Source organism: Barbus barbus (assembly GCF_936440315.1).
Source record: "Barbus barbus genome assembly, chromosome: 27".
Classification (NCBI taxonomy): Eukaryota; Metazoa; Chordata; class Actinopteri; order Cypriniformes; family Cyprinidae; genus Barbus; species Barbus barbus.
In genome coordinates, this window is record NC_136755.1 from 4,080,800 (window position 1) to 4,103,544 (window position 22,745).

General features: G+C 39.5%; 1 protein-coding gene across 6 annotated transcripts in view; it reads left to right on the top strand.

Annotated features, from left to right (window-relative positions):
* The window catches only part of phactr4a (phosphatase and actin regulator 4a), a 52,613-nt gene that overhangs the window by 21,650 nt on the left and 8,218 nt on the right, over positions 1 to 22,745 (top strand). The window contains exons 1-8 of one of the 6 annotated variants that reach the window (XM_079381133.1): positions 2,778 to 3,242; positions 10,512 to 10,676; positions 10,901 to 10,981; positions 11,924 to 12,841; positions 14,358 to 14,936; positions 19,044 to 19,175; positions 20,635 to 21,127; positions 22,369 to 22,619. In XM_079381133.1, coding sequence (XP_079237259.1) covers positions 3,188 to 3,242; positions 10,512 to 10,676; positions 10,901 to 10,981; positions 11,924 to 12,841; positions 14,358 to 14,936; positions 19,044 to 19,175; positions 20,635 to 21,127; positions 22,369 to 22,619 — 2,674 coding nt within the window. In that variant the 5' untranslated portion in view covers positions 2,778 to 3,187. Of the gene's footprint in view, positions 1 to 2,777; positions 3,243 to 10,511; positions 10,677 to 10,900; positions 10,982 to 11,923; positions 12,842 to 14,357; positions 14,937 to 19,043; positions 19,176 to 20,634; positions 21,128 to 22,368; positions 22,620 to 22,745 lie in introns of those variants that run through there. The other 5 variants (XM_079381134.1, XM_079381135.1, XM_079381136.1 and 2 more) reach the window with 5 other exon arrangements.

Consider the following 22,745-nt stretch of genomic DNA (forward strand, 5'->3'; position numbering starts at 1 on the left):
GTGGCCGCGGTGGAAGAAGAGCGCGCTCCGCTAAGAGGGAACATTGCGTGGGAGCCCTGTATTTAAGTTAGCCCATCGGGCAGGACAGTGATACATTTTGGTAGCCCGACTGGAAAACACAATAGCCCCGGGACGTCGGGCAAGCGATTTTGCGAGCCCTGATGTAGATTTTTCTATTTTCACTCTGAATTAAAGTATTTCATCATCTAGTTGTTGCTCTGAATCAAAATTATTCTAAAAAACATTTTTATTCAGTGATCACAATTGACTGGAAAGGACATGGAAATGCAATGCAGTGTAGCAGCTGGGTTTACAATATCCTTTTTTCTTCCTGCAAGGCATCATGATGATATACTATACACTTTGCTATGATGATTCACTTCTTCTAGGTCTTTCACTGGTCAGCAGTCATTGTAACCATATACTAATGTCCAGTGAGTCAGCAGTCCAGCAGCACAATGAGCTGAATGCATCTAAGGCCTCACACGGGTGTATCAAAAGAACAACTAGCCAAAGAAGTTCAGAGTGAGGTGGACCGTATGAGCAGCTCTGTATCACACACTGAACTAAAGTGACGTTATATGTTGCATTGTTGTTTTAGGTGGAAATACTAGTACATTTTTTTACACAACCAAGTTTTTTTTTTTTTTTGGAACAAGAAATAAGATTATTCATAATGATACACATTCTCAATATCAGAGTCTCAGGATAGATTTGTGCTTTGGGTTTAATGATTTATTGTTTGGATACATTTTGTATTTGGATGATGTGAATTAAATTTCAGTAACACACTGTGTCCTTCAGATGGCGCTGGGGTTTTGCAAATGAAAGGTCATGGATTTAGCCACTGTCAGCCTGTATCTGCATCACAGTTACAGTATCTGTTACTGTAGAACAATAAAGCTTATTAGGCTCTTAATTATGCCTGTTTACATATACAAGTTTTTCATTCAGTTTCTGCTGTTTTAATAAACAGCTTGTCTTTTGTTGTTGTTAAATTGCTGAAGGTCTGTGGTAATCAGAAACTCACAGAATTTTCATGTTTTATTGTGTAACATTTAATACTCCAGTAATCCCCCACTAGTGTTATTAGTATTATGTTTTAAGCTTGTGTCTTGAAAAAAGTTCTTGCTTATAAATTGGCAAGCCTAGGTTGTCTGGGACAGAAAAAGTTGCACAACAAATAGGATGTGAGACAAGAAATTGACACAGCCATGATCACTAAATAAAACAGCTCATGCTATATATAAGAGCAAAGGCCTTTGAGGCAAGCATGCAACATTTATTTATTAATTTGTTATTTTTTATACACAGTACACAATCATTCAAGCATGCATTATAAGAATGTGAAAACAGTATATACATTACACAAGAAGATATATTTTAGTTCCTGAAGGCATATTTATCAAAACTGTGGAACCCCTTTTCAGTTTAAACTGATTGTGGGAAAGTTGAGCGGTTGGATGCTCTCTCAAGTGCTTTAAAGGGCAGTGCTGTTAACACGCTCCGCTGGCAGAATAAAACTGTCTGCTCTGTTTATCTGAAGTGCAGACCAGTGGAGTTTTTCTTATTTCTCTCATTATTATCGGGATGCTTGGGAAATCCCTTAACTGATTCTTAAACAAATTGTTTATATACACAGAGCATTAAATGCGTAGCATTAAGTTTCGTATCCTATTTAATGAACCAGTTTTATCCATCTTGCTTTATTCAGCCCTTGTCTGGCTTTTGTCTGCTGACAGCTTAAGTGAGTTTATCCAAGCACACCGTGTGTGTGTGTGTGTGTGTGTGTTTCATTGCAAAACCTGACTCTGACTGGCACTAAACACAGCCAGCTTTGCTTTTCTGTCCTACTCCGTCTCAGTGCTCCATCTCTCTGATCCCAGACTCCCACACATACAGATAACACGAGCCATATCATGTCCTGTGTGGATAACTCCCTTATCCTTAGAGATTTAATGTAACAGCTTGACAGGGAGTACTTTTTGATTTACCTCTTTTTGTTTTTTCTTCCCATCTCAATGTCTTCTTACACTACCGTTCAAAAGTTTGGGGCTGATATGATATTATTTTAATGTTTTTTTAAATAAGTCTGTTTTGCTCACAAGGCTGCTGTATATTTTCTAAATGTACAATAAAAACAGTAATATTGTGAAACATTATTACAATTTAAAAATTACAGTTAATGCTTGACCTCTTAGATCCATAAATAATAGTTTTATTTTTATAGTTTGTGCGATTTAAACCTTACGAGTATGGTTACTTTTCACACTTTATGGATGATTTCATGCATCCACGCTGTTGATTTGAAAGTCATGAATTTTTCAGAAAAATCTATTTTGTTAGTCTCCACAGTAGATGTGAAGGTACAGCATCATCTGATGACTTTATTTTAATCATTCCTAACGAATACACAAAGTGGCATCTTTGCTAAATACAATGTTCTATTCACAATGTGTAAAGTATGACTTTGCATATTCTCATTAGATGTAATGGGCAGTAGATGTGACTACGACTATACCAACCACATTACAACATTGTGTTGCTTAATTAAATTTCTCATCACCATAATTGTCTGGAATTTTTCATCCCGTTTTGGTTACGCCTAGCTGTTCAGCATCAGTGTAAGTATATACTGTGAACGGTCTTCATTTCGCTCCCACACATGTCAATAATCAGCCTGTGCCACCACCTCACTATCTATCTCCCTCCCTGTAACCTGAGCCCTCTATGATGTCACTTCCTGCCAGTCAAGCGCTCCACCGCAGCCCCTACTTGTGTTGCAGCCGCTCTCAGGTTACACTGCACCGTCTAATGCATTTTGGGAAATGAAGGTGTGTAGCAACCTAAGGTCAAGACTCTAAAGCCCGGCTCCCATCTCCTCCGGTCTCCGGCACCGGGAATGAGCGGCATCCCGGCCAGCTGACGTCCTTCAGACTAGCGGCGTATGTTATTTATGAAGTCAAGGCTGCTGGGAGGGAGGGACCTTCAGGAGTTGTTGACTCAGAGCGAGTGAGCGAGCCACCAAAACAGAAGTTGTGAAGTAAGAAGGAGGGACGAATGAACAGCGCGAGCTCCGACATCTAGGATTACAGAGAATAGTGGAACTGTGTTTGCCCTCCCTGCCGCGGGCCCCGGGACAGGCAGAGGACGGGGCGCACCGGACGCAGGGGTACAGAGCAAGATTATGGGACAGGGAGCCAGCACTCAGACTTTAAACCCGAACCCTGCCTACAGTACAGGTGAGTCACTTCAGACGGGACTTGGATTTCTGAGTATGAAGATGACGGGATGCATTTAACGAGTTTCCTCACGGTTTGTTTGAAAGCCAGACCTGTTTTGTTTTTTCCGCTCGAGGGGATCTGGACTTATTGCTTACGCATACTCATGCCAACTGCACTAGTCGGAACGATCGCAGGTGTTTGCTTATCGACGTGAAGGAAGGAGTAATAAACAGGCATGGGCAGGTGAGGTGAATCTACGCTGAAGGAATGTGGCGATTGTGCAATCGGACATTCTCATGTTTCTGTCAAGCACGCTTACTTTCGCATTAGACCTTATCGATGACATGAGAACGTGTTGCTCTCTATAGTAGTTTCTACAGTGCATCTTTTTAATCATGTATGACCATGTGTTTGGTGCGGGAGTTGTGTGCAGCAGCGTTAAGGGAGAAAACCTGTTTGTGCCGTCTGTTGATTCAAGCTGGTTTCCAGCTCTGAAAATCGCAGGCCTACATGCAGCCTTGTCTGTCTTGTACTGCGTCAAAACACTGATAGAGGCTGTGGAGCTCATTCATAAAAAGATTCATATCTAAATGCATGAATGATTTTCAGATGTCTTGTGTTCTGAATTATTATGCTGTATTTATAGTTTGGTTTGTTTTGTACACTACCAAGTGTAGGGTCAGTGAGATTTTGTTTTAAATATTTTTAATTTATTTTATTCAGCAAGGATGCATTCAATTGATCAAACGTGATAGTAAATACATTTATAATGTTACAAAACATTTATATTTAAAATAAATGCTTTTTAAAAAACTTTCTATTGATTTAAAAGTTTGGAAAAAAAGAAAAATCTCACAAAAATATGAAGCAATGTTTTCATCATTGATGATAATCAGAAATGTTTCTTGTAGCAAATCAACATAAGAATGGTTTCTGAAGGATCACGTGACACTGACGGCTCAGCTATGCATCAAAGAAATTAATTATTTTAACTTTCATTCAAATAGAAAACGGTTGTTTTAAATTGTGATAATATTTTACATTGACTGTTTTACTATATTTTCAATCAAATGAAAACACCCTTGGTGAGCAGAAGTGTTTTATAGCGCTCCAATAAGTAGCAGTTGTTCTGGTGCAGCAGCATTAGTGCATACTGTCTCACACACACACACGCATACACACACACACACACACACACGCACGTGCGCACACATTTCTATACATCCCTCAGTTTCAGACAAGCACCTTCTGATGACTTGTTGTTTTAAGGTGTTGCCTTAAATCTTCTGTTTGTTCTCTAATCAAATGGCATCACGTGCCATACTCACTTAACGTTTGATCATAGTAGCATGATCAGTTCTTCCATTGACTCTTGACCTCTGTCTTTATTTACACACACAGTGTCCTTGATGTCCGTGTGTGATGTCCTCTACCATTATCATAGCTGTACCTTACACTCTGTGAGTTCAGGCCGTCGACTCTGATCCGATTCTCACGTATGTCACTGATATGAGAGGAATGCGCAGCCTTCCTGAAACAAAAAGCTTATTGAGGCTGAGGCAGCGCTTCGCAGAAACATTGATTGAGGGGTGTGTGTGTGTGTGTGTGTGTTTGTCAGGTGAAGATCAGTGCTTGGTGTTGTTGGGTTGATTGTGGCCTGTGCTTTGATAGTGTTACGTTCACTTTCATTACTTTTATTATTCTGTTTTATTAAGGTTGTGGTGTCATGACAGTGAGCCACCTTGTTTTCTCTGGTCACTAAGCCCTTCTTTTTCTTTTTTTCCAGTAAGCAGTAAGTAGACCAAGTAGACCTAATTGGCAGACACTAAATGGGGAATGTGTAGGACTTTGTAAATTTAAAGGGGTCATATGACGTTGCTAAAAAGAACAATATTTGGTGTAATGCAATATTTATGTGGTCTAAAGTTCAAAAAACACATTATTTTCCACATACTGTACATTATTGTTGCTCATCTATGCCCCGCCTTTCTGAAACGAGTCAATTTTTACAAAGCCCATCTTTCCGAGAAGCGAGGTTCGCTCTGATTGGTCAGATTTCCAGTGCGTTGTGATTGGCCGAATGCCTCAAGCGTGAGACGGAAATGTTATGGCTCTCACCATATAGTGATGGCGTTTCCCGGTGCGACGACACAAAAACAATGAAAACCCATTATAAACGAGGCATTTGTTGCATTCAGTGGGGACATAATTACTGATTATAATGACTCATACTGTCTTTTTACTAGGGCTGTCGCAGTGAAGGAATTTCCCTTGCGGTAATTTTGAGTGGCTCAAAAGTGCAGTATATGTATATATCTGTGTGTATGTTACGATGTAAGGAATTCAGAAACCGAAACTAAATCGTGTTGAAACAGGAAGTGATGTAAACAGAAGAGAATGACAAAATAACGGTCCACATAACAGAACATAAACCTGTCAACAAAAATCGTTAGGCTATTGTTATATACCAGTTAGTGCTGATCCTCGAATCTGACTGGACAATTTCTTTCGATATTTCACCTGCATGTTCTAGACGGGCTGTCAGTCAGTGCAGTTTCATGGTTGCGCCACACGGTCTTTGAGTGAGTCTTTAAACCGTTCATTCAACTACAAGTTCAAAAACGCTGATTCATTCAAAAAGAGATGCAATGACACACGCTGTTGAAATCATTTGAACTTTGAGCGCTACTTTTAAAGGCTCATGATCAGCAGAGCGTCGATGCTCAGACAGAGATTTCACTTTCCTTGGACATGACAACCTATTTTCAGAAATATACATGACTCAGCCTGAAGGACAGATGCAGGTAATCGCACGCGCCCAGTCAATCTCTCTCATTCGGTGTCTGTTTAGGCTTGTTAAGTTCAAATCTACTGAGCCTTTGTACAAATCAGCATGGTACACATTGTTATCATTACTAACTTATTTAATATTCAGTACACATGCACGAAGTGTAAAATGAGAAGGGCATAACCTTACCGAAAAAAGCACAGCGTCTCCAGGACATGGGCAGCAATACTAGACAGAATAAAAATCACGCCCCCTTTCTTTGCGTAAACATTTGGCCGGTGTTATGCAAATCTCCCCACATTGTGATGTAGACATGTGGGGGGGTGTTTAAATTAGCTGTTTCAGGAGGGCGTGGACAAGTCCATCTCTTTGGTTTTGAGACTTTAGTCTTTGCAACTTTAGGGATCTTATCTATGCATGAACAGCTTCTGATTATGTACATTTTTCACAGAATTTTCATAAAACAATATGCGATTTCACGGTCACGTCAGGGGAGTTTGTAGTTTTGACTTGAGGGGGTTTTTTGTATCTTTTTTAAAGGTTTTTCCACATGTGTAAAGTGTTTTCATGGAAAAATCCCATTTGAGTGAAGTAAACTAGGTCTGTGTGCTGTCAAACCCTTGCCAAATCAGTTAAGAGCATCTAGGCCAATGGAGCTGCCAAAACCCAAAAACATTCCAAAGCGCCCCGTGTGTCATACACAACCTGCCTTGTCTTGTATCTTCAGACCAGTTTAACGGTCTCTGACTCATTATTCATGCTGAATAGACATCAATTGCACATTGAATAACACATTCTCTTTCCTATGTTACAACATCCTAGCATTTGTTCAAACAAGGGGAAAATGGCATGTACTGTGGAGTCTATGGAGCAAGCAAAGAGGAAACAAGAACGTTTTTGTATTTTTCCCTTTACTCAAAAACTAATTATGCTTAATTTTACAATTTGCTATCCAAATTCAGTCCCATGCAAAACATGCTGGGTAGTAGAAATTCATTGTCTAGTTATGTTGACAAAAATTGTTTATGTAGTCCAAAACAAACAGATTAAGTTAACTTTAATTTGATAGATTTAAGCAGATTAAACTTAAATGTTTTATCACAATTAAATGAAGCCTAGACATGAGGGCAAGTTGAAAGAGGTTGTGATATTGTGGCCACAAATTGGCCTAAAACAAAACACATTAATATAATGTGCCACAAATTAATAAATCGTGAATATTACTATTCATATTCTCTCTGGGCTCTGTATGAATCTCTGTGATTTAATAGGTACTCTGACCCAACAAACAAAACATGTCTGAAAACTGCTAATGTCTTTTTTTCTGAAATTGTTTTATCAGTATCCTGATTCAAGGCTGAACTACCTTTACTGTTTCTGTTTAGAAACTAAAGGTCTAAAGACAATTATTTTATTTTATAGACCTTAACTTGTATTCAGCTCTCTGTTTTAGCTAGTCATGTTAACCCAACGTTAATTAACAGGATCTGTGGTTAGTGTTGATCTTTGTATGCTGGTTAAATCTGTACTGTCACCAGCTGAATGTCTGAAATGCACATTAAAGGGCTGCACCTCTCAGATTCCTGCGGGATGTTGTGAAACTGGCCTGGTGGCTTGATGTGCCATGATTAGGTCTGGTTATGGTATTATTATTAGAAGCACATCTTTATACAGTCCATAATGTGGCCTGTGCTTATGACTACTGGTAGAGGGTTTAGTAGCAACAAGATTTGTAAAAATCAGCTGGGTGTCACGATGTAAACTGATTTACTGTAACTGTAGTAAATCACCCTGAGCTTATGGCTTGTTTGAGTCAGAGTTTCAGTGTCCATATAACTGTCCTGAATCAACGCCCACTGTTGTTACATGTGAGTCATGAGGCTGTTGAAAGAGTTGTAATTGTTTTGTCAATCCATTTTAGCAAAGTATTGCACTCTTATCCAACAAACTATAAATGTTTAGGCAATTACAGTTACTGTGGCAAGTCTTATCTTAAGAAACCGAGTCTGCTTTCTTTTTCTCTCGCTGTGAATGTGTAGCAGTGCGGTGGGTGTGCTGTGTTACTCGGGTTTCTGAAGTAAGTCAGTGGCCAGGACAATGTGCTAGTGGTGTTGTTATTTTCACGTGTAAGATCAATGTAATATTTAACTGTTAAATATTAACATTAGGGGTGTGCGATATGACGATTTTTGATTGTGGATGATAAAAATGTCTCCACGATCTGCTTTTGAAGAAATATCGTAGTATCGTGCTACAGCACACATTATATCAAATACAGTTCTGGTCTCCGTCTCTATATACTGTACAACACGACATACAGCAGTAGAGTTACTCTGACAGGACACTGCACTTATTCGCGATCGCAAAACTACATTATTTGTACACAAGCCTTGCTGGTTAAATGTTTAATTTGCGAGCGTGTACACCAGAAGCACGCGCACTAAAAGCCTGTCTAACAGCGCCTGATTACTGAACTAAGTTATCGTTTGCGCTAATACTGTCAAAACACACAAGGTTTACATACAGACTCAGTTGGTTATCTCTAAAATGAAAGTAAATAGTTAAGAGAGAAACGGATGCGTGCCTGTACTGTATATTAGATGCGTGCAGCTCTTAAAGGGACAGGACACTAAACATGCTGTCGACTGTCATTAAAGGGATAGTTCACCCTAAAATTTAATTTCTGTCATTATTTACTCACTCACATGTTGTCCCAAACCTCTATTAATTTCTTGTGCTGAACCCAAAATAAGATATTTTGGAGAATGAGGGTAACCAAACAGTTGCTGGTCCACATTGACTTTGATAGCAGGAAAGAAAAATCCTATGGAAGTCACTGAGGACCAGCAACTGTTTGGTTTTCCACCTTCTTCAAAATAGCATTTATATTCAGCAGAAGAAAGAAACTCACTCAGGTTTAAAACAACTTTTGAGTAAATGATGGTATAAAAATAAAACATTATGACAGAATTGACAGACAGATGACAGAATATTTATTTTTGGGGGAACTATTCATTTAACGTTAACAAAACAACAAAACGCAAAGAGAAAAATCACTCACTATTCTTGACTGAAAAACTTTAATACAGTTGCTTTAGGAATCAGTACGGAAGTTCTAAGCGGCCATGGATTATTATAATTTTTCTGTCTTGTTTTCTCGTGATCACGACATAACGAAAGTTGTTTTGTGGTTATCTGGACATAACGAAAGTTGTTTTGTGGTTATCTGGACATAACGAAAGTTGTTTTGTGGTTATCTGGACATAACGAAAGTTGTTTTGTGGTTATCTGGACATAACGAAAGTTGTTGATCTCAACCTAAAAACCGTTTTCTCACGACGTAATTGTAGCTATCGTGAGAAAATGAGGGTCGCAGTTGCAGACCCGACAGCCTCCTTCTCAAGTGTCCAACACTTGTGTGTAAGTCGTCAATCACTGACAGACACAGAGCTAAAATGGCCGAGTATGAATATGCATGAAAAGTATTCTATCATGGATCAATGTAGTCGGTCACACACACAACACCTTCAATATTTGGGATGGTACTTATACCATATTTTTATTTTTATTATTTCAGTTTGAGTGAGTCCCTGATCAAAGTAAAAGCGAATGCGATCATCCATGATGCTGCGATGATGCTGCTTCTATAGCATTTTCTCATGCCGAATACACAGAGAAAATTAAGTCGTGATAACGACAAAACAACTTTCGTTATGTCGAGATCACGAGAAAATTAAGTTAGAACTGCATCGCATATATTTAATTAAATCTTAGCGTTTGTGAATTCACAATTCTGCTTAATTATGATTTTTAAATGGGATTAATATATCATGCAGCCTTGGAAAATAGTCTAATAATGTGTTTTATGGATTCTCGTCTGTGAAATGCGCCGACAATTTTTACAAATCGACTAGTCGAGTAAACTCAATGAATCGCGACAGCCCTATATTAAGCACGTGCTTTGACCGTCATCATGCCTGGCTGTGTGTTACAGTAATTTTACATGCACAACACAAAGAGCTGTTTAATTCATTTTGGTGGTGTTTGCATATTCTGACTAGTATGTATTGAGATGCATATCTGAAATTTAATTACGTTTTAACACTGCTTTCACATGACAGTTTGGTATTAAATGGCATTCGAATGCTATTCAAATAACAAAAATATTAAATGCATTCTGCTTTACGTTAACATCGAATGTGTCACAGTTGTGTTTAACAGTATCTTACAGCTGTGCACAACCTTAGAATTAGTTATTTTAATTTTACTTTCTTATTTTTCATTAATGTCTGATTAGTCATTTGAGTTCAATTCAAGTTTATTTGTATAGCGCTTTTCACGATACAAATCGTTGCAAAGCAGCTTTCCAGAAAATTTACGTTTCTACATTATATTTATTAGTAGCTGTGGTCAAGTTGATGTCCATATGGCTGAAATGTTAAGTAAAAATCATGCAGTTACTAACTAACTTCTCTCTCTTTCCCCCTGCACCTCTTCAGATGATGAAGTGGATCATAGTGTGCCAGACAGTGATGGAGCACCTCCAGGAGCAGGAACCCCTTCGGCGAAGGGCAAGAGCAAGTTCCCCAGCCTGGGCAAGATCTTCAAACCCTGGAAGTGGAGGAAGAAGAGAAGCAGTGACAAGTTCAAGGAAACGTCAGAAGGTCTGTCGATTACTGACTCTTAAACTACACTTATCGAAGACAGTTATATTATAATGCTGATTCTGTTGAAAACGGAATTCTGATATGAACATTTTTTGGAAGTCACAGTAGTAAGTTTCGATGTGTTATTAATGAAACTAGGATTTAGGATTCTCTTAAACTCTGTGTCTTTCAAAACCAGTGGCTTAAGTGATTGTGTGTCTGCTGTCTTTCTGAATGATCAGTGTTGGAGAGGAAGATATCGATGAGGAAGCCCAGAGAGGAGCTGATAGAGCGAGGGTTACTGAAAGACGTCCCAGAGAATGGTACGGCAACCGAGCATGGTCATGTCTCATTGTTTTGAACTTAATTGCTCAATTGAAATGCTTTGTGAGATTCATTCCATCATAAACAGAGCATATTTGTATGTATCATGTGCTGAATTGTCATTAACGTCACAATGCAAAAACTCGTTATTATCTTACTTTTACTGTAAGATCATAAAGAGTTTTTGCATTGTGATGTTATTTTAATGACAATACAGCACATGATACATACAAAAATATGCTCTTTCTTTATGGTGATAATTCTCTGACTTTTCCATATTTAAAATACATAATTAGCTGCAATGTGGTGTTTAAATCTGGTTCACAGTCAATGAGGACCAGGATTAGTAACGTCAGTGAGATGTCACAGTAAGGGGGCATTTTAATGTTTTTGATTTAAAGATTATGAGAACTACTTATTATGTATGTATTTATTTAAAGATATGCACAGATAAATCATTTATAATAAACACTTAAAGCATTCAATTAAAACCAAGAAACCAAGTCCATTTTGATTTCATGGTGACTTTAAAATCATGATTTTTAGTCCTGGAGAAGCCAATGATAAAGGGTGCTTCTCAATTCTTATTTGTGCATCCTCGTTTCCTTTCTTTGCTTCCTTTCCTCGCATCTTATCTCCACCCCGTCAGGATGCGAGGGAAGGATGCATGGAAAAGACGCGAGGATGGAGGAATTGAATCAAGTGAAATGATATATCCTCGCTCCCTTTAGCGTCACTTCAGTGTCATCAGCTGCGCAAAATAGATCTGCCCTTATGTTGTTAAAGTTTGTTTTTTTAAGACATTCAATATTAATATTAATAAAGCAAGAAGGAAGCGAGGAGGGAAATTGAGAAGCACCCATAGTCTTAAAACATATAAGAATAGTCATGGCAAAATCCTTGTATTCTGTCTCAAAGTCCATTATCCACATCTGTTTCAGAGAGTAATGACATGAATCACAAAGCTCCTCCAGTGAAGAACGGCCACACTGTTCCAGTGCCTGGAGAGCGCAGGTCAGACACAGGGTCAGAGGTCAAGGCACCATCTTCACGGCCACAAGGAGAAGAACAGAGGAACAGCCTCGCACCCGAACCGGAGCGCCGCAACCGAGCACCCTCCGACGTCAGTCGCAACCGTCAGCCGCTGGATGTGGACGCTCGGACACGGTTACCGCCTGAAACAGACCGACGCAGCCGACTGGAGTCAGATGTGGAGAGACGAGCAGAATCTTTACCTAGTGAACGTCAAGGACAGGAGGAGGGACGGTATCGGCGGGACGAAAGAGACGAGAAAGCGAGTAGGGACAGAGAACGAAGGGATAGAAAAGATGACAGGGAAGGAAAAGGCGAACGTAGAGATGACCGAGACAGACAAGACAGGAGGCCGGACAAAGAAGACTGGCATGGAAAAGGTGAAAGAGATGAGCGTGAGAAAGAGAGGAGGAATGACAGAGAAAAGCGGGAAGAGAAAGACTGGAGAGAAAACAGGGACAGGAAACAGCCACGAGACCGGAAAGAGGATCACGAAAGACGGGTTGAGCCAGAGAGAGTAGACGAGAGAGAGCGAAAGGAGCAGAATGAGAGGAAGGAAGACAGGGAAAGAAGAGAGGAACGGGATAGACGCGAGGAGAGAGACAGAAAAGACGAGAGAGAAAGGAGAGATGTCAGGAGGCCAGAACCCGTGAAACAGGTGTCTGATGGGAAACTCTTCCGGCCTCAGTCAGAACAGGACATGCGGCCCATTCTTCAGAAGAGCTCGTCTGACATTGGACAGAAGGTCCGGCCGGTTTCAGAGGCCATCCAGAGCAGCACACTGCCACAATACACACCTGCAGAGGAGGAAACAAGGGCGCGGACAGGTAAAACTCTCACCCAGCTCACTTCATTCCTGACACTACATTTGTGGGCTCAGAAAATGCAATAAAGGCATCACTCAAAACTGTGAGGCTTACTAGAAGTTTTAATATTCACATACATCTAGGGCTGGATAAATTGTGACCATGGACCACAAAACCAGTCATAAGTGTTAATTTTTCGAAATTGAGATTTATACATCATCTGAAAGCTGATGAATAAGCTTTCCATTGATGTATGGTTTGTTAGGATAGGACAATATTTTGGCCGATATACAACTATTTGAAAATCTGGAATCTGAGGGTGCAAAAAAATCTAAATATTGAGAAAATCACCTTTAAAGTTGTCCAAATGCAGTTCTTAGCAATGCATATTACTAATCAAAAAATAGGTTTTGATATATTTACAGTAGGAAATTTACCAAATATCTTCATGGAACATGATCTTTACTTAATATCCTAATGATTTTTGGTAAAAGAAAAACCCATTTTTGACCCATACAATGTATTTTTGGCTGCTGCTACAAATATACCCCAGCGACTTAAGACTGCTTTTGTGCTCCAGGGTCACAATTATTAAAGGAAATATACCTTTGCGCTGGAAAATAGAATAAAATTTGAAAGTTCAGACTTTGTTTCATATCAAAAGTAACAAAGCTCAAAGTTTATTACGATTCTTCGCTGGGTAGCGTGTTAAAAATAATGTTTTTTTTTTATAAACTAGCCACTCCGGTTGTTTTTAAAGAGTTTAAATGCAAAATTGCAATCATTGTTTATTTGTATTGGCCCAGAAGTTCAATATTAGTGTGTCCCAGTATTGACAATCTGTTCAAAATAACCCTGGAGCTGCAGTATTGATCTGTTACAAGAACATTTAAACTTAATGACATCATATTTTCATTTTTTTTTTTATTTTATTTTTTTTATTGCCTGCCACCTCTATAATTAGCTCTTTAGCCTGTCTGTCAAATAATAATTGGGATCATAATAGACTTCAGTTCGGTGTCCATCAAAGTCTTGTTTTTGCTATCAGGAGACGTTTACAGTAGTGTCACAAATACATTTGCTTAAGCTCTTAGCAGCTTATGTCAGGTTCTTGAGAGACAGCTTAGCTGTACATCCGCTATTTCAAGAGTCTGAGTGTTGATTAAACAGTTGATGCAGTTGAATTGCTAAATCTGCAGAGCTTCACTATGCACTGTTTTGCTCATGGCACAGCGGCGGTAAAGACCCCATGAAACAGCTGGATTCCTTTATTGGCTATTGAAGCATATGTCGATCGTGTAGCCCTAAGTATACCTTTTTAAAAGTTATTTTTTTCAACATTGGGCATATAGATGCCCTCAAAACACAATACTGCCATTTTGACTTCATGGGGTCTTTAAAGCACTCCACTGTCACTCTGTTCACAAGCCATGCCTGATTTACCCATGCCTGCTGCTGTGATTGTGCTGTGCACCTGTGTGTGTTTTGTTATTTGTGTTTATGTATGTTTGTGCATGTGTCTTGTGCTCACCATTAGGATCAGTGGGTGTGCGGTTTGTTCCTGAGCCCAAACCTGCACCAAGTGCCTCCACTAAAGACTCCCAGCCGCCCTCTAAACAGGCCATTCTCCCTCCCAAATGGCGGATGGGTTCTTCCTCCTCCACTGAGACTGCTCCAGTCCCATCCTCCTCTTCATCATCGTCTTCATCATCCTCATCCTCTGCTCCCCCCATTGCTAAGCCTCCTCCTCGGACTGTGTCTTTAAATGTAGACGACTCCTCCCGAAGTAATCCCATTCCTCCCATAACAGCAGGAGACCGTGAAGCTCCGCCCACTGTGCCTGCCCACTCGACTCCGCCCACTCTTCCTGCCCACTCGACTCCGCCCACTGTGCCTGCCCACTCGACTCCGCCCACTCTCCCTGCCCACTCTGCTCCGCCCACTGTTTCTGCCCACTTGACTCCTCCCACTCTCCCTGCCCACTCTGCTCCGCCCACTGTTTCTGCCCACTTGACTCCTCCCACTGTCCCCGCCCACTCCAACCCTCCTGCCCCTAAACAGCCTCCAGTGCCCCCTCCCAAACCCGCCCTTCAGAACAGCAACACTACACTGCAAGGTGAGTCAGCATTTGTCCTGCCAGCTTTTGCCCCAAAACTGCAACTGTGAAGTATATGTGGCTTCATGCTGCTTTCTTGAGTAGACTGCACTGTGCAGAATGATAAGAGCATGACCTGTTTAAAATGTTGTAACCTAGCAGTTTTCCCACACCCATGGAAAACATGGATCTTTCAGCTGGGTTTTAAAATTGTGATTTCAAAGCATGGAAAAGTCAGAAGAAATTAATACAGTCTTTCTGTAGTCAATATGTCAGTTTTTCTATGATTCTGGTTATCCTTGGCTCTAAAATATTTGACTCGACTTGAATTCTAAAAATCATTATGCAGTAGGATTTTAATTATGAATGACTGGAAAAGCTATAAAAAAATCCTTGTTTCAAAGGTGTGTAGGAACTGTATCTAGAGTAACTGGTGCTAGGTTCTCAAAAGCTTAAGAAAAATCTTAATACATTTCTAATAAGTTCATATTCCTAAGTGAAATTCTTGAAAAATTCTTAAGTTATCAAATATTTTCTTGAGAATATCGTATTGTTTTCCTAAGAAGCAAATGATTGTTTTGGGATTGTTGCTGAAGACTTGCTGATCAAGTCCATACATCTCAAACGTCGTGTTTTGTGCTGCCTTCAGATTACCGCAATAATCATATTAATCATATTTAATTTAACTGGTGAAACAACCTCCATTCATTCATGACAGAGACATGCGTGATTTAGATTGGACATTACCATTACTATATAATTCAGATTTATGCAGTTATGCTTATACAGCTGTTTTGTTTATATACAAATTTTCTTTTAAATAAAAACAGACTGGTAACACTACATTTAGATTCAATTTGTTAACATTATTCAATGAATTGGGTTTAATGAACTATACTTTAAACGAATAACTAGATTGAAGTTAATTTATATTTATACTAATGTTCATGTTTAATTTATTCAGCTTGTTAACACTATTAGTGTATGTAGAAATTAACATTAAACTAAATTAATAAATGTTGTAAAACATATTATTCATTGTCATTTTACATTTCATATTGCATTACTTTTAATCAAAGTCTCTTTAAGACAAGTCCTGTCACTCGGCGGCCATCTCTGAAACGCCAAAAAAATCACCAAAGAAATTTGACAACAACTGTACCATAAATGTTGTTTCTTTTGCTCAAATGGCGTTATAAAAAGCTTATTTCTCAGGCTAGATCAGCCAGTGCGCATATGCAGTCCTGAGCGCAGCAACTGGGACTTCTAACGGCAGCTGCAGTTATGCGCGGACTTCACCGATTAGCGATTGGCTCTTTCATTCAGAAGGCGGGGCTTCCTACGCTTGAGCGGCCATATTGAGCGTTGCATTTTTCCCCATTCAAAACTATACGAGTGATATGTATTGGGTATTCTATACTCTGTTTTAATCTATAAAACCTTATTGGAAAGTGTTACCTACATATTACATTGGCTATATCACATCCTGTTTTAATTCATCAGGACTTTTGATAACCTTCACAAAAACTAATGTACACTGTAGCTTTCGTGGGTAATATAACAGTCCCATAGCAGTGGTAAAAGTCCTATTTGTTATAACCGTGGGTTGTAGTTCATTCAGTTTCTTACACATTCGTAATGTGGATATTTCTATGGCATTGGGAAAAGAGTATGAACAGATAGTTGTCAACATTGATGGGGAATTACGCAATACTCGTCACTTTCATTTACTGCTTACAGCTTTTTTATGGGATATGTGCGTTTGTAATGTTTAGGACAGTGAAACATAGAGGAGAAATGCTTTGTGTCCACACGGGCATCACAGCTGTACATGAGGACTTTTTCTTAATTTTTCCCTCATTAGAATCAAGTCAGTTAGTAATATATGAAGGCCTGTGTGTTTAGTGAATCAGGTGTGTTAGTGTCTGCAGCTCCCTCCGTCTGAAGCAGAGAGACAGGTGAGTGCTCCATTGAGACGGGCAGGCTGAGACATGTCTCTGTGCTGTTTGTGCTGCTGTGCTGGCACACTGTTCACTGAGCAGCTTCATATATCACACACACGCACACCTGTCTCTGAGTGCTGCAGCGGCCCGGCTCCAGCCACTTCTGAGGAAACAGACGGCTACACTGAGACGCGATGTCTGTTGTCTGACAGGTTTTAAATGTACCTTTTCACAACAAATCATGCAAAAATGGCCAAAGTAATTGCACCTGGGCAAGGGATGGAAAAAAGTGTGTGTGTGTGTGTGTTTGTAATGTTCCTGTTGGACTGGTGTGTGTCTGTTTGTCCTACATAGCAGCTGATGCTCTGTCTGCTCACAGACATGAGAACTCCCTGTACTTTTGTCCTTAGCTTTTTTTGTTATTACTACAATAGAGTAAAACAGAGACCGCCCACTTTTCTAGCCACCTGGGTTCCGGTTATATTTTTCCCATTCATTTTCTCCATAGACATTTCAGAAAATCCTTCAGTCAAGAATTCTTGGCCATGAACCAAATGATGTATGAAAGTAACCACCTTTATATTTGGTTAATTTGTTTGATTAGTTAAATCAGTGAGTTCAGCCCATAATTTGCTGCGTTAATATGCGGTTGATTTTCTATAGTTTGTTCCAGTAGATTTTGCAAACTGAATTAAAGTAGAAGAGAGCTCACACTGCTGGTTGAAGGTGTCATTGAGGGAAGATAACTTTAGACATGTCATGTCCAGTGGCATGAGGGGCAGGCAGCAGCTGCCCAAGTGTCAGAAACACAGCACACACATCCCTGTCCAACAGGATCCATTTATAGATGCCCCTAGATACCAGGAAAATATCATTTCAGTTCTCCTTCTAAAGCAGTTGAGAGACTGAGATGATGAAAAATATTAAAGGGTCATGATCATGATTATAAGTGGACCTCAGAGAACAGTACAAAAAAAAAATTATAATGTTATCAAGATTTTTACATCAAAAAAACATCATAATTTAGAAGTAATAGGCAATTTTCTGTCCTGTTTTTAACCCCCCTCATTAGATCGCTCTGTTTGAATAGGTGTGGCGGATTGTAGACGGACGTAAACACCGACTGCTATGATTGGCTAATAGTTGCGTATGTTTGACAGTCTACGTCCTTCACAGATGGAAATACTCAAAAGTACATATCAAACAATCTGTTTAACAGACAAAGCAATTGTGATCACACAATAAAAACAGTTACTCACACTTGTGTTTCAGCATTACTGTCGGATCCAATATAGTCGCACAGCATCGTCATTTAGTTTCAATATTTCTGAAAATCCCGTGTCGACTTGGGCCTTGTTTGGAAACGAATCCGCGGTAAAATGAAGTGAACAAAGGACCAGGTTCTCACTGATGCGGTCTGGATCTTAATTAAATTGAGTTCATCCATTCTTTTCTAATGTTATGATCAGAAGGAAGGCAATTCAAAGACTGTTTTTTTTCATAACTTGGCACTAAACAGCATCTTGTTGTATTTGTATAATTTGGTGTCTGCGTAGACTCGTGTCTTCTCAAACCCTTAAGACTTTTGCTCATCTTCAAAGCATTTTAATGAGACCTGATTGATTTCCATTCCACCACTAAAAGTCCATTCTGCCAAAACGTTGATAATTCAAATATTTCAGAAGGACACTGTAATAAAATCCAAATGAATTGAATGGTTTAATCCCAAATTTTCTAAAGACTTAATTTTGGCTTTTATTCACATATAGGCCTAGTCATTGATGTAAGAACAAATTTGTTTGTTTTTGCACATCAAATGTTTGCGCTTCCATTTACCATATTTGATGAGCTCTATGTATGCGTGCTCAGCATTTATAGGTGAATAAAAGCCCAAATTAAATCTGTTCACCACATAAAGTGATCATATCTTTGGATGACTTGGATTAAACCACTTTAACTTTCAAAGGTGGGACAGAAATCTGTCAGGTTTCATTAGAAATATCTTCATTATAAAAGTCTTAGGGATTTGAAGTAACATGAGTAATTGACTCATTTCTGGGTGAACTATCCCTTTAAGCACTTGGTTTTAATAGGTGTCACCTGTTAGACTGGACCAGTGTCCAACAGTGCGTGTGATTTGTTGTTTGAGATGTTAAAAACACATTTCCCTTCATCCACCCCAAAGCTTCAACGTTACAGAGATATTACAAAGCTCCACCTCCTCAGTACTGGACGAGCTGGAGACGGCAGGCAGAGTCTGGAGTCTATCTCTCCCTGCCCACCTACCTTAGCCAAAGGGGTGCTCAGCTCTGCCCAGGTAGCCCTGGTGCCGTCCCGTCCCACACCAGCTGGCATGCATGCCCTAATGCTCTAATAACCTCACAGAGTCATGCATGTTTTCACACCCATACTCAAGATCTCCATTACCCTGCTCCAAATCACTGTGATTACTGAGAACTAATGAATGGAGTTCAGTTCATCCTATTCAAAAGATATGATAATTATAGGTAACCGTGATTGAGGATTAACAGAATAACCGGTAATGAAGATTCAATTCAGAATCAGTCTGGATGACATCTGAAAATGTACATTTATACTAACATGTCACCCTCTTGGAGAATTTAGAAAATGTCACTGAATAGCAGGTAATAATTGGCAGTGTCTAATGTTGAGTTTTTGACATGGAACTGACCTTCGTATAAGGTTAAGATTTTTTAAATTTAGCCCAGAAACACACTTTACGCAAGTTCACAACCTCAGAAATTAATGCTTGGCCAACATCATGTTGCAAGTGCATACTTAACCTGCACTGTCGCAGTACTCAGGATAGGAGTCACACCAGGAGCCACGCCATCCTTTTCAAAAGTCTCAGTTTTGGTCCGTTTACACTGAAACACAACCCCAGAGTTTTCAAACTAAAACGGGGTCTGGAGCATTTTCAAAAGTCTCCGTTTTCAACCTCGAAAATGCCGGAGAATTGTAAATGATGGGCGTAACCGTAGCAAAAAATTAAAATGCACTAGTGTAAACGGGGCCTAACTTGCTTAGATTCTCTTCAAACTGTTGCTCTGCCATGACAGTAGTCGGCCTGATAGAGAAAAACGTCCATTCAAGTAGAATGTTTAAGGCCTGTTCACACAAAAACGATAACTAATGACAACTGTATACACCAGTAGACGTATATTATTTTCTGTTTACTGTAAGCACATAGTTTTGTTGTTTACCGCTTTAAATGTTCTGGCTCTTTAAAGTCTGATTCTGATTGGCTGTCAATGTTTTTATCATTCATCTGGCGAAAAAAAAAAAACTTCTGAAAGTGATTCAGATGATATTATTGCTCTCTGCCGTTGTTACAGTTGTGATGTGGACTTCCCAATTATTAACAATTATTAAAACTTAATAGTTAAAGTTACATTTATCGTCCTCGGTGTGAACAGGTCCTATATCGTGTCTTGTGGCAGCATTCAGAATGTGACTCATTTCTAGCTTATGTTCACGAACTTGCATAGAGTGGTATGTTTTAGACCTTTAATACTGAAACTCTTCATATTTACAATATTATCTGTAGAATCTATTATCTTAGAATATGAAACCCCCCCCCCCCCCCCCCCCCCCCCTTTGCTAATCCCTGTTTGATTAATTCCATGGCATGCAAATCAATGTTTAAGCATCCTAGCTTGGCACTTTCGTACAAACTAATTTCTTGTTGCCACTTCTGCTTTAACCCTCGTTTCTATGTGAAGTTCATTTTGATTGCATTTTGTTTATTTCTACAGTGGATCCCTCCCTCCCGGTCCCAGTCAAGCGATCTCCTCCCATTCCCCCAAAGAGGATGACTCCTGTGACCAAGCGCCACTCAGACGACTCTTCGACCAATCACCCTGAGCCTCCACCCCCAGGCCCCTCCTCAGTTCCGGTCTCAGCCCCAGGTTCTGCCCCGCCCCCTGCCCAATCAGACAACAGCAAAAACTCAGAAGCGCTCTCTCCTCCACCAACCCATATCCCTCCATCCCCTTCCCATGCCCAACCGCCCCCTGTGGTCCCGCACGTGGAGCCGCCCAGCCCCACCACAGAGCCGCCCTCGCAGCCACCCTTACCTCTGCACATACGCATCCAGAGAGCCTTGAACAGTCCTGGTCCGGTCCAGCCCAACCCGGAAGGATCCCAGCGAGCTCATTCGCTTCTGTTTGAGTCACCACCGGACTTTCTGGCTGACGACCCAGGAGGGGGGCAATACTCCCTGTCAGTCACTATCGAACCTCTGCGACTGTGAGTGTGCAAATCAGTTCATCTCATAACACAGTGTTCTCTGCTTTTGTACATTTATAACAGATTGCTACTTTTTGCATCCCAAGAAGAGAAATGTTGCCTAGGTTTATGCCACTTATTATGTGAGCTGGGTAGATTACTTACAAATTGTAATCCGTTACTGATTCAAAATTACATGACAAAATTGTAGTTAGTAACGTAATCCATTACATTGCTCATTTTAGGTAATATAATCAGACTACATTTACTTTTGAGCTTTCTTGTTTATCACTTTTAATAGGATTATATTGTACCATATTGATCAAAATACAAAGATTACGAAATTATATTCCATTCACTGTTATTAGCAATATGGAGTGCATTAAACATTACATCAAGGTTTCCCAAACTGGGGTTTGTGGAAGAACTGATATTTTAATAAAAATATTAAATTAAACCTTTTTAAAATCAATCACAATTTGAAAAAAAAAACAACATATTTGTTTACCTGCATGTCATGTGACCATAACCAACATCAGCGAACCACGAACATGCAAATGCGATACTTCATTATTAAAATATTTATTTTAAAGTGTCAGGGGTACTTCAAGTAAATATAATTCGTGAAAGAGGATCAGATGACAAATGTTTGTGAATTTGTGAATTTTAATTTAATCATTTTTAATTTTTTTATTTGTTTGAAAGACAAAAGCATTCCAAAGACAAAGGAATGCGTGGTTAAATAACCTATTGAGTGATAATTCAGATAAACATTAATTATCAGTAGTTATGCAATGTTGAAACACTTCTTAAACCGGAAATGATTTTTGTAAGTTAAGTGGTCAAATGCTGTGTCTTCCACAAAACTGTAAGACTTTCTGAGTATATATAAAGCAGTAGGTTCTTTTAGAAAGGAAAATTTAAAAGATGAAAGAGGAATTAGGGAGAATCAATAAAAATGTAATCCATAAAAATGAACTGTAATCTGATTGCAAGTATTTTTAAATGTAATTTAATCTAATTGCAAGTGCTTAATTTTTGGAATCTGATAACGTAAATGTAATCAGTTATTACCTAGCTCTGTGTACTATAAATATTAAACAAAAAAAAAAAAGTTCACCCACAATAAAAATTTTCTGAAAATGTACTCATCAAAGATGTATACGAGTTACAAGCTTGCTGTGTGTTGCAGTAAATAGATATCTACACAACCACTCACCATTCATATGTTCACTGTGTCTATATGATTGTGTATTGTTTAGGCCTGAGGATGATGATTTTGACATTGAAGAAGAGCTGCAGAAGCTGCGGCCCACACGCCAGCCCGAGCTGGAGCCGCGCAGCCGCCGCGGTCTGGTGGGAGACCCACGGGTCACTGTCATCCCTGAGGACGTAGGACATAGAAACAGCGACGACGAGGAGGAGAGTGAAGAGAGCGATTCTGATGGACCCATCAATTACAGAGACGATGATGAAGATGATGATGATGAGGAGGAGGAGGATGTTCCCACAAGTATGATCCTTTAGTTCTGTCTGACCAGGGTTATTGAGGAATGTTGAACCTGTCCTGCATTAATAAGTGCATAAACAAATTATGAATACGATGTTAAAACTCTGATTGCAGGGTACTTAAAAAGTC